The sequence below is a fragment of the Nicotiana attenuata genome, unplaced genomic scaffold (genome assembly GCF_001879085.1).
Source record: "Nicotiana attenuata strain UT unplaced genomic scaffold, NIATTr2, whole genome shotgun sequence".
Lineage (NCBI taxonomy): Eukaryota > Viridiplantae > Streptophyta > Magnoliopsida > Solanales > Solanaceae > Nicotiana > Nicotiana attenuata.
Genome location: NW_017671238.1, coordinates 4,123 through 15,634, shown reverse-complemented (window position 1 = coordinate 15,634; position 11,512 = coordinate 4,123). Strand labels below are relative to the sequence as shown.

The 11,512-nt window shown below is 38.2% G+C and overlaps 1 protein-coding gene across 1 annotated transcript; it reads left to right on the top strand.

Annotated features, from left to right (window-relative positions):
- Positions 1 to 3,983: 3,983 nt before the first annotated feature.
- On the top strand, positions 3,984 to 6,108 carry LOC109206933. Its single transcript, XM_019369806.1, has 5 exons — positions 3,984 to 4,359; positions 4,660 to 4,784; positions 4,845 to 5,285; positions 5,333 to 5,426; positions 5,618 to 6,108. Exons 1-5 carry the CDS (start codon positions 3,984 to 3,986, stop codon positions 6,106 to 6,108), a joined length of 1,527 nt encoding a protein of 508 aa, XP_019225351.1.
- Positions 6,109 to 11,512: the final 5,404 nt, after the last annotated feature.

Genomic DNA, 11,512 nt, shown 5'->3' with positions numbered 1-11,512 from the left:
TTAAAGAAATCTACAACCCACCATTGTTGGGGTATCGAAAAAATCTTGAAAATTCAATTGGGTCTTGTTGATTATTGGGTTGTTGAACTCAATTTGTTGCTCGATTTTTTTCGGTGTGTTGTTTAGATAGTGTGATTAAATTTTGGTGTAGTTGGAAACTTTCTCATAAACAACCATGGTGGCATCAACAATGACGCTTAAGATAGAAAATAGGAAGATGAAGAAGATGGATTTTAATTATAATTTTTAATATTTTTTCCCTTTTTAAAGTCAATGACACGTGTCACGACCCTATTAGGGTGTGACTTTCACGTTAGTTGAAAAATTGGCCAAGCACAAAGTAGTGTGTCTTAGACACACTTTTAAAAGGTTGAGTATGTAAAAGATTTTCCGTGAACAAAAGGTGTGTTACAGGGATTTCGCTGTAAGGTTGATGAGTAAAATATGTATTTTCCCAATTAATAATACCAAAGTTAATACACATATTATTTTCCCTGATACATCCTACCAAATGACCCCTAACTTGGAATATTGTAGGATTTTGAATTGTGTCTTGTAGAGTGAGAAATGCCATAGGTCAGAAGGGTGAATAGTTGTTCTCAAAACGGCAAAGGGTCTGATATGCCCCTCTACTATGTCACGACCCAAACCCCGGTCGTGATGGTGCCCAACACATTGCTAGGCAAGCCCGACCATTTCCACAACCTTAGCCAATTAATCTAGATAGATAAATAAATATTCACTACTAAAATACCAATTTAATGCGGAACTTCTGAAATAATCTCTAACATTCGAAAATCCCAAAATAAAAACAAAATACTAATCAGCCCACAGAATCTGGTGTCACGAACATGAGCCTCTAATACAAAATATTCACCTAATCACAAGTCTGTCTAGGAAAGAAAATACGAATAAAAGGATAAAGATAGATGGGAGAGATCAAGGCTGCGAACGCCATGCAGCTACCTCGATACTCCCGGATAAACGCTGCTCAGCCAACAAGTCCTCACTCACCCTGTGGTGTACCTGAATCTGCATACAAGGTGCAGGGAGTATTGTGAGTACTTCCAACCCAGAAAGTAATAAATATAAATAATGTCTGAGGATAATAAATCCCAAATAAACACAAGGTAAAGCTATAAATACAGTAAAACAGCGAGGACAATTATAATAATACCACAACAGATAAAGAATAAATGACAATTAAATTATGCAATGCAACACATAAACCGGTACTCTCCAGTACCCCGCTGCGGCCGTGCAGCCCGCTCCATTTATTTAATGTCGACGGCGCTCACTGGGGGTGTGCAGACTCCAGGAGGGGCCCCTTACGGCCCAAGCGCAATATAAGTCATATCGCGGCATCAAACAGGCCCTCGGCCTGATATCAATATCAATATCATACCACTGCGGCGTGCAGTCCGATCCCATACTCAGTCCAAAATCACATAAGCCTTTCGGCAAAATACTATAAAAATATTCAGCCCAAACTTCATTTAAAAATATTACTTTAGTTTCTACTTTTAGAAAAATGGCTGAGTTTACAAAAACAGTGTTAAATACCAGGACTGAGTTCAATATCTAGGAATACGGTAAGAAACCAGTAAAAATAACCCCTGAAGGATTCAAGTAGTTGGCACGAAGCCCAATTATGACAATTAATCCATTTTTATAAGGATATCACAAAACTATAATCAATTAGATAGTAATTTTATTAAGCGGGACGGACCAAGTCACAATCCCCGACGGTGCTCTACCCCACGCCCGTTATCCGGCGTGCAAGTCACCTCACATAGCACTACGATGTGCAAATTCGGGGTTTCAAACCCTCAACACAGCATTTACATTTATTACTAACCTCAAGCCGGCCAAAGTCCTAGCTTGCTATGCCCTTGCCTTTCGAATTCACCTCTTCGTGCGTCGAATCTGACCAAAACCACAACGAATACGTCACAATATGCTAAGGGAATATAACCCAATCGAAAAGTCTCGAAAAACATCGAAAATCACGAAGTTGGCAAAACCCGAGCCCTGGGCCCACTTCTCGAAAAATTATAAATTTCACATCACCAGATTCCTTATCTCGCCACGAGTCCATGCATATACAGAACACCAAAATCGGAGTCCAAATGACCCCTCAAATTCCCATTTTTGTTCTCTTAGGTTTCAAGCCCTACACCACCATTTTTTACCTTAATTCCTTGAGTTTTCAGTGTAATTTCATGTATTTGCATGATAAAATTGTGTTCTAAGTCCAAGAATACTTACCTGATCGAAGTCCTTGAATTTCTTCTTCAAAATCGCTCAAGAACACCCAAGTCCGAAGTTAAAAATATGTTTCTGTAAAACTTCGCGAAGGGATTAAAATCCACTTCTGATTAGTTATTTCCGCTTCTGCGGTGCCTTTGTCGCTTCTGCGACTACCGCATCTGCGGTCACTTTCTGCTTCTGCGGAATCTCACTTATTGCCTTGGACCGCTTTTGCGGTCACTAACCGCTTCTGCGGAAGCCGCTTATGCGGGAAATAGTCCGCTCCTGCGAAAATCTCCAAAATGCCCAACCTCGCTTCTGCGACTCCTCATGCGCTTCTGCGGAACCGCTTCTGCGGTCCATTTCCACAGAAGCAAAAATACTAGATACCAGACCACTCAGCCGTCCTTAAACTCCAAATTTCATCCCGTTAGCCATCCGAAATCACCCCGAGGCCCCCGGGACCTCAACCAAAAATACAAACATGATCCAATATCTTATTCAAACTTGCTCCAATCATCAAAACACCTCAAACAACACTAAAACCATCGTTTCTCATCGAATTCAAGCCTAAGTTCTTCCGAAACACGCATTCGATCAAAAATCCAACCAAAACACCTCCGAATGACCTGAAATTTTGCACACACATCCCAAATCACCTAACGAAGCTACTGCAACTCTCGGAATTCCATTCCGGGAAATAGAAAATGGGGAAAACGGGGCGGTAACACACGTGACAACGGGTCGGGTCGTCACATACTATCAGCTATAGTTTAAAAGTCCTCCGTTATACTATTAGGACATCCTAACCCCTGACGTTATACTATTATACATATATGCCCTTATTTTAACGGAAAGGCCACGTGGCAAGATTAAACCCATCCGGTTAAATTTTTAATGGGTCCGACCCAACCCATTACCCAACCCATCAATACCCTTCTCTAAAATATGGTCTGTCACCGACTCTGTCACTGATATTTGGTTAATTTTCCCCTTTTCTTTTCACCCCCTCGAACCTCTAAGTGACTGGCGTTACTGTTGACTCCAATCTACCGATTTTATATGATCTTGGTGTAAAGGTCAGTCGTTTCTTCATTATACTGGTTGATTTTAGTATTTGTTGATCGATTTTGCCGATTACTTGTTATACTATTCTTATTTTGTGGTCTAGGGTTTCGGTTTGGACAAGATCTAAGCTTTATCCTTCATTTTTATGTAAATACTTTATAGTTTTTCTTCTTGTAGTTATTGCATGTTTTAGTTTTGAGGTGGTCCCGATTTGTAGTTGTTGCATGTTGTTGGTATATATCAAGGTGGATTTATAGTCTTCTGGTTTAGGGTTTTATCTCAGAGGTAGTTTTTCTGCGATGTTGACTGAGATTCAGTGCTTTTTCTTTGTTTATTAGCTAAGGTGGTCCTAAATGTAGGACCCTTGAATGCAATTGCTTCATTAAACTATTTCGGTGGTTGGATTTTAGTGCACCTTTTCTCTCTTTGTCAATTTTTTATGAAGTGGTGGCCCATAAACTGAACTTTTTTTGTGGATCCTTTTGTACATGTTGTATTTCATTATTCATGCGACCCTATGTCTCACATGTCATTTTCTGCCTACTTTTATGCATCTTTTTTGACTTTGTACATTTTGTCCCACAACATTTTTATTCATTTTCTGCCTATTTTTTTTTACTATTTGATAACCATTCTTATTTACTATATTTACTAGGTTATTGGAGATGGTCTTAGTTGATTTAATATTCAATTATGAAGGTGCATGGGTTACACATCCTGAAGTTGGATACAGAAAGAATAAGCTGCACACTTGGTCAGGATATGATCCAGACTTGCTTTCTTATATAGATATAGAATCTGAAGTCATAGTTGAGCTAGGGTTTTTAGGGGTTCAACAACTTATAGTTGCTGGACCTTCTGGGAAATTGTATGAGGTTAAAGGGGATGTGAGAATTAGAAAGTTGACATCCTTACTTTCTAATGAATATAATGTAGTGAACCTATGTGATGTGGATGAATCTTACCCTCTTATTGAGTGTATTCCCAATATTGTTGATTATAGTGAATCATTTCAGATTTTAGATGAAGCTGGTACTGACTGTACCTTAAGTGAAATAGGTTCCGACTCTAGTTCTGATTCTAAGGGATGTGATTCTGAAGAATTACATTTACTCAAAACTCAAAAAAAAAGAGACATAACTGAGAATCTAAATGATTACAAGGAGATATATAAAGGCATGGACTTTAAGGATATACCATAAGCTAGGAAGTTTAAGAAATTGTATGCTCTAGCCAACAAGAAAGCCTTAAAATTGAGGAAGAGTGACAAAAGGAGGGTTAGGTATAGATGCATTGTGGGCTTCCCCTTTCTTTGTTTAATATCCAAAGATGGTAATGCAGGGGTTACTATAAAGACATTAGAGTCAGAACATAAAGGTGGCACTGCATATGATAATAGTACTGTTGATTTCAATACCATTGCACATTACTTTAAGGGAAAGCTACAGGATAATCCTAAGTATAAGGTAAGTGAGATGGTACTTGATTTGAAAATGATTTTTAAGTTAAATGTGAGTCATGGGAAGTGCAAGAGGGCAAAAATAATGATATTGGAGACCTCAGATGGGAGTTTTGCAGATCAATACAACAAACTTGATGCTTATGCCATTGAATTGAGGGAAAGTAATCCAGGTAGTGATGTAGTGATTAACATTTCAAAAAATGCACTAGAAAATGGGAAAAGAAGATTCTTGAGGATGTATGTTTGTTTCAAAGCTATGAAGATGTGGTTCAAGTTAGGGTTAAGACCATTTATTGGTGTAGATGGCACATTTCTAAAAGGGAAAGCCAAAGGTCAATTGCTAGTTGCTGTTGGACAGGATGCACAAAGCTATTTTTATCCATTGGCATGGGCAGTTGTTGATAAGGAAACAAAGCAGTCTTGGAACTGGTTCCTACAATTTCTTCAGGGATCTCTAGACCTTAAGGAAGGAGAAGGAATCACCTTCATGTCAGACATGCAAAAGGTAAGTTTTCTGAATTTTTACTTCTGAATCACCTTTATTCTGTCCAGTATCTACTTCTGTTTTTTTTCATTCTGTTGTCAACTGATTCTGTTCAGTATCTACTTCTATTTTTTTCTTTCTATTGTCAACTGATTCTGTCCAGTTTCTACTTCTCATTTTTTTCTTTCTGTCATTTACTTCTGCCCAGGGGTTAATTGAGGCAATTAAAACTATTCTACCATAAGCACATCATAGGTTTTGTGTTAGACATATCGAGGTTAACTGGTGCAAGACATACAATACTGGGGAATGTAAAAAACTGCTTTGATGGTGTTCATGGTGTACTTATGAAGAAGACTTCAAAGACCAACTAAGAAAGCTAGGAGAGTTGAACAAAGATGCAGCAGAGAGTTTATTGAAGTACCCACCACAGTCTTGGTGCAGAGCTTATCTAGATACAGTTTGCAAGAATCAGTCAGTTGACAACAATTTGACTGAATCATTCAATTCATGGATTCTGGAAGCAAGGCAAAAGCCAATCATTAAGATGTTGGAAGACATAAGACTCAAAGTTATGAACATGATGACAAAACATGAAGCTGAAGCTAGTACATGGAGCAATGAGTACAGTCCAAAGAGCCTAGAATTATACAATGAATTCATGGAGATTGCTCAAGTGTGTAAAGTTAATTCCAATGGAGAAGGAGGATATGAAGTTAGTGAAGGAGCTGACAAGCATTGTGTCAACTTAAGCATAAAGAAGTGCACATGCAGGGCATGGGACCTTACAGGAATCCCATGCCCTCATGCTATAAGAGCTAGTATTACTTCACAACAGGGGTAACCTTTGACAGAGATGCAACTGAGTGGCTACAGTAAGGAGGCATTTCTACTTACTTATACCACACAGCTCAACTGTTAGAGAAGAAATTTTTTGGAAAACATTTGACCCATCAAAAGCAATGGAGCCCCCAGAGTTGGTGAAGTTGGCCTTGGCAAGCAAAAGTTAAGAGGGTATGGCAAAAAGGATGATGGAGTTAAAAGTCAAGGAGTGTGGTCACCAGTCAGAAAAAGGTAGAGTCTGACTGTTTGGCAAATGTGGTCAACCAAACCATAATGCAGAACTTGTGATCAGGTAATCCTAATTGCTAACTTATTTATTGTTTCTCCAATCATGCTGAACTTAATTTATGTTCCTCTGATATGATGAACTTGTTTTTTTCAATAGCAACAATGGAAAGCAGGTAGCAAGCGGGAAACCACTTTAAAAAGACAAGAACTTTGTTGGATTACTGAAACAGAAGATAAATGTACATTGTTCAGCCACTACAAATGAACTTAACAAGTCAGAAAATGATTTACCTCATGCCTACACCATAGATTGGTCAATCAAGTTGACATAATGAAATTGTTTTGTGGTTAGCCAAAAGTTATATTCAGAAGCAATGAACAAACTCTTTAACTGAGCAGCACAGGTAAATTTACTAGTTGGGACTAGATCTATCAACTTTATTTGGTATCACACTGTGTGTAGTAGCTCACAGACCTTCCATTTCATTCACCAGCAGGCCTCATGTGGAAGCGGTAAAGCAGGTTACAACTTCAAATCAGTTAGAAAAAACAAAGCAACAGAAGCATTGAGGAGTTGAGATAAGAAAAGGAAAATGATCAGTTCTATGTTAGTTTTGTGTATATTTTCGGAATGTAACTACTGCAAAACTTTCATTGACAGTCTCCTGTTATTATGTTAATATTTTGCGATAGTTAATACTGCAATATTGATATCGTAATTCATGGACAGTCTCCTATTTTTGGTGATAATGTAATACTACATTTACTTCTGTTTTAACCTGTCCAGATTTTTGGTGATAACTGCCCCAATTTTTTCTGCATTAGGGTCTTTTTTAAATGTCCAGATTTTTGGTCATAACGTGCCCAATTTATTTTACATTAGGGTCTGTTTAACTGTCCAGATTTTTGGTCATAACTGCCCAGTTTTTCTGCATTAGGGGTCTATTTTTAACTTTCCAGATTTTGCTTCATAACCTGCCCATTTTTTCTGTTTTAAAACCAAGCTGACCAAAAGAATTCAATGCATTCATGAAAAAATCTACACCACATAATGCCATAGTGCTACTGCCACCAACATTAACTTCATTAAATGTCTGGATTCGTTACAAGTCTTGACCAACAGAAAACATCATACAATCTGAGATTTACAAACAATTAACTACATCAAAACCCTACTGCAGGAAACAAAAATGCCTGAATTCATTTCATCATCAATGTCACAACAAATCCGGACTAACAGGCAAATGAAACCATAATGAACATCTTCATGATATGCATCACTTTCACTTCCATCTTCCCTTAACTTTATTCACATTCAACATCATTTATACGCCTCCAAAAACATCAAACTTTTCCATCAACTTTGTCTCTTTTCACGCTTGTACGCAATGCCAACAACATATCCAACTCCTGATTTTACATTGGCGCATCTAATTCTAGACTTGAATTGTTTGATTATCATATCATACCGCTTTGTCCGGGAGGGGCTTCGTCTTGCCATTCCCAATATCCACATGCGACTCATTCTTAAAAGTACAAACACATAACTATTGTTAAAAGACAGAAAAAATAAAACTCTTTACAATTACATCGACGAGTACATGAGTCACCAACAAAAATTCCACTTGACTTCTGTTTAGCACACTTGCATAAAATTCTCTCTCCGGGTTGGTTGTAGTCGTTGAAATGAACGTTGCTTCGCAATCTCCCCACCAGTGCACCTCCTTCTCCGAGTGTAACACTAGAACTAGACATAGAACGAATACAAGATTGACGTATTAGACCGTTCGGCGCATTCCGTGAATGGTCGACAGAAGAAGAAGAATTTTAATTGAGAAGTTATCGAGGAAGAATGAAAGAATTTTATAATTAGAGGAGGACATTCATTACAGAGAAGGATTGAATAAATTAGGGTTCACAGTAAAAAGAGTTGAAGGGATCTAGAAGCGTTAAGGGTCGGTTGGGTATCTGGGTTGGGTCGGACCATTAAAAAAATTAACCGGATGGGTTTAAGCCTTGCCACGTGGCCTTTCCGTTAGAAAAGGGTAATCATCGTATAATTGATACTAACGTCCAGGGTGTTTGGATGTCCAATAGTATAACGGCAGCGACCTTTTTTAAGCGTATAGAATGAATGTAAAAGGGAGCTATCAGACCCTTTGCGCTTCTCAAAATTTACCAAGAGACATAATATTATGAGAAATCAAGTTGAAATAGAGTACGTGAAAGCTCGGCCACAACTTTCCTATTCACTGCATCTGACAGTAAGACATCAGCATCAACTATCAGACCACTCCATTCAATATCATCTTGAAGCAGCCCAATGCAAACAAATTTTCACTTTTTAAATACATTGCTGCACAATAATTTTTGAAATACAATTTGATTAGATTTGAAGTGAAAGTTCACCACTTCAACTTCTTAATAACTTTTTTTCCAAAGAAATTATATATAAGTACTTCTTTTAACTTATTTCAAATAATATTTTTTTTAATTTCAACCAAAAACAGTCTCAAACGTGCGTCCGAAAACTTAATTAATAATTTTTTTTGTACAAAAAGCACTTGCTTTAATGTTTTTAAAAAAAAAGGTAATAATAACTTGGTACGTCACTACTCGCTATGTATTATACTGCGAATCGGGTTGTTACACCGGAAATTATTGCGCTCTTAAACACATTGCAGTATCATTACTGCCAGAATATTAAAAAAATAATTTTTTTATAATGCAATCGCGGTTATAATATCTGCGAATCGCTTGAGATGCGCCCCAACTAAATATATTAACTTGACATACAATAATTCATACGTAAAAATGGCATGTATCATTACTTAACTGTAATCGACATATCTATTGAAAAATGTTTACACCAACTCGACTTCCTATTTATAGACGTCTCTCATTTTATAAAAATTCAATTCAACACTTAAACTTCAACATACGTTCTATACTTCTGCTTCTCCCTTATTCAATCATTTTTACCAATGTCTGAAAGCTTGCCAAAAAATTAAGGGTTTCACTGTATTGGGGGGGGGATGAGGTTGCTGGTGGAGAAGTAAACTCTGTTGAGTATAGCTTCACCTCCACAGTGTCATGTTAAATTGACGACTTAATATGAGAGTACAATACATTTGCTTATCTGATCTGTTACGTAAAAAAAAATCGAGTGAGCAAAGGCGTCTCGGTTAGCCTTAAAAGTAACCGGTAAATACCTTAATTCAGTGACTCCGCAGGGGTTTGCTTATTTATTCTGAGTTAACATCGAGATGATGAAAGACTCTTAGAGATTTTTAGCGGATTCCGGTACAGAATACAGGAATTTTATTGTTAATAAAATTATTAGAAATGTTACGTGAAGGTGCAGGACCTTCGCCAGTATATGAGGGCCGCTGCATAGCAGGGTTAACCCCCATCATCTGGTGGTTATTCGGAGAGCTTTGCGCGACAGATTGCCAGATGAAAGAACTTGCCTTGATGTTAAACTTCAACCACAGGCGAATGAGTAGCACAAAATAATTTTTCCAGCTTTATATAATCAACAAGCACGACTGGGTTAAACTTCAAGTTTTACTACGTTGTGTTATCGCATTTTTTTTCCCTATGTTTTCAATTGGATTTGTATTAATACTTCATATTTTTTTATTAGGGTATCGTCCGGATTTGAATTTTACAAGCTTATGACCCCCGCCCCTAGTGGATATGGCAGGCTCTGGAGTAATGGACCATGATGGTCCATCTTGGTAGTTATACCACATGAAAATATCCCATCAGAAACGTCAAGACAATACGATTTCTGTAAGTAAAGTGATATAGCGATATCTAAAGTTCTTTTCTGCAGTATCTGGCGTAACTTATGTATTTGTTCTTTTGTGCAGTGAAACAGCCTTTTAGAAGTCTGGCTCACACAGTTGCCCATCATCAACGACGTTTTTACTTCTGATTTGGCAGAATGCCAGAAGTCAGAGGATGATATGTTATGACAAACAATGTCGATGAGTCTGGGACTGCACGCACCCTGTCCTATTGATGGAGGCGGGCTGCATCGAGGAGGAGGAAGTTGAATGTTGAACTGAGCTGACAGGGGAGCTATGCTTCTCCACTCCCGCATAGGACCAAGTGCTGTATGAGTCCCACGTGCCATTTCATGAGGCGACAATACTTCCCTACCTTGATTAATTTGCCAAGCATGCCCTAACGTCGAATTGCCCTCACAATATGGTATGATGCATTGAATTACGTCCGTTGATGTCGGATGCAATCCTGCGAACCACTGTTTCTTACAAAGGGCATGTATTTCCCCCGATAAAGCATCGCCTAATTCAGCGCTATTAAAAATCTACAGTATAAAGCGTAGGTCTGAGATGACGTAAGTGAGGCAACTACGGAGAAATACAAGGCTGTATGCCGGTATGTGTTTATGGTTGTCCACTGGATGTGCGTATGCACAAAGAAGAAATCAGGTTAGGTGGAAACATGCGGAATTTCATTAGCGAGCACAGATGTGAACATGGACAATTCAATGAGATCATCTTCAAACTTGGATGTGGACTTGATTTTCCCTATGTTTGATTACCATTTTTGGAAGTGTCCATTGGGTTCAAGATTAAAGAGTTATTACAGCCGTCACACCAGGAGTTAGGTTGTCACTACAACAAAAAGAAGGCATCTCTCGGTCGCAAAGTGCCTTGAACTTATTTATGGCGACTGGATGTCTTTTTCAAATCTTCCCAGGTACAGCTGCACTCTGCAACACTTTAACCCCGGGACTGTTGTTGTAAGGAGGCGATTGAGCCGGCAGTCCGGACAGTACCGAATATTATTTTTCACTATGATTATTTTGTGTCATTTAAACAGCAATTATTGATGTTTTGTGCATTGTCGTCCTATAATTACATAGACGGTTACTCATGTCTATGGAAATCATGATATTAAGCTTTTGATTGCAGTTGCAGTAGATGCCCAACATGGACAAAATCTTCCACTAGCTTTTGCCATTGTGCCAACGAAAGTGAGAGACGTGGACGGCAGTCTTGAACCACTTGAATGCAGGCACGTTGTCAAACAGCTATCAGGTATTTGTCTAATATATCTATCGGCATTGTCGGTATTTTAATTCCTGTACGTCACTCTTGCCTGATGATGAACAATGGCATACTCAACCATTACCTGTTGAGGCA

Coding starts and splice junctions, on each gene's coding strand:
- LOC109206933 (XM_019369806.1), top strand. CDS start 3,984: ATGGTCTTAGTTGATTTAATATTCAATTATGAAGGTGCATGGGTTACA. Junction 4,785..4,844: donor AGGATAATCCTAAGTATAAG/GTAAGTGAGATG, acceptor AGTCATGGGAAG/TGCAAGAGGGCAAAAATAAT. Junction 5,427..5,617: donor TTGTCAACTGATTCTGTCCA/GTTTCTACTTCT, acceptor GTACTTATGAAG/AAGACTTCAAAGACCAACTA.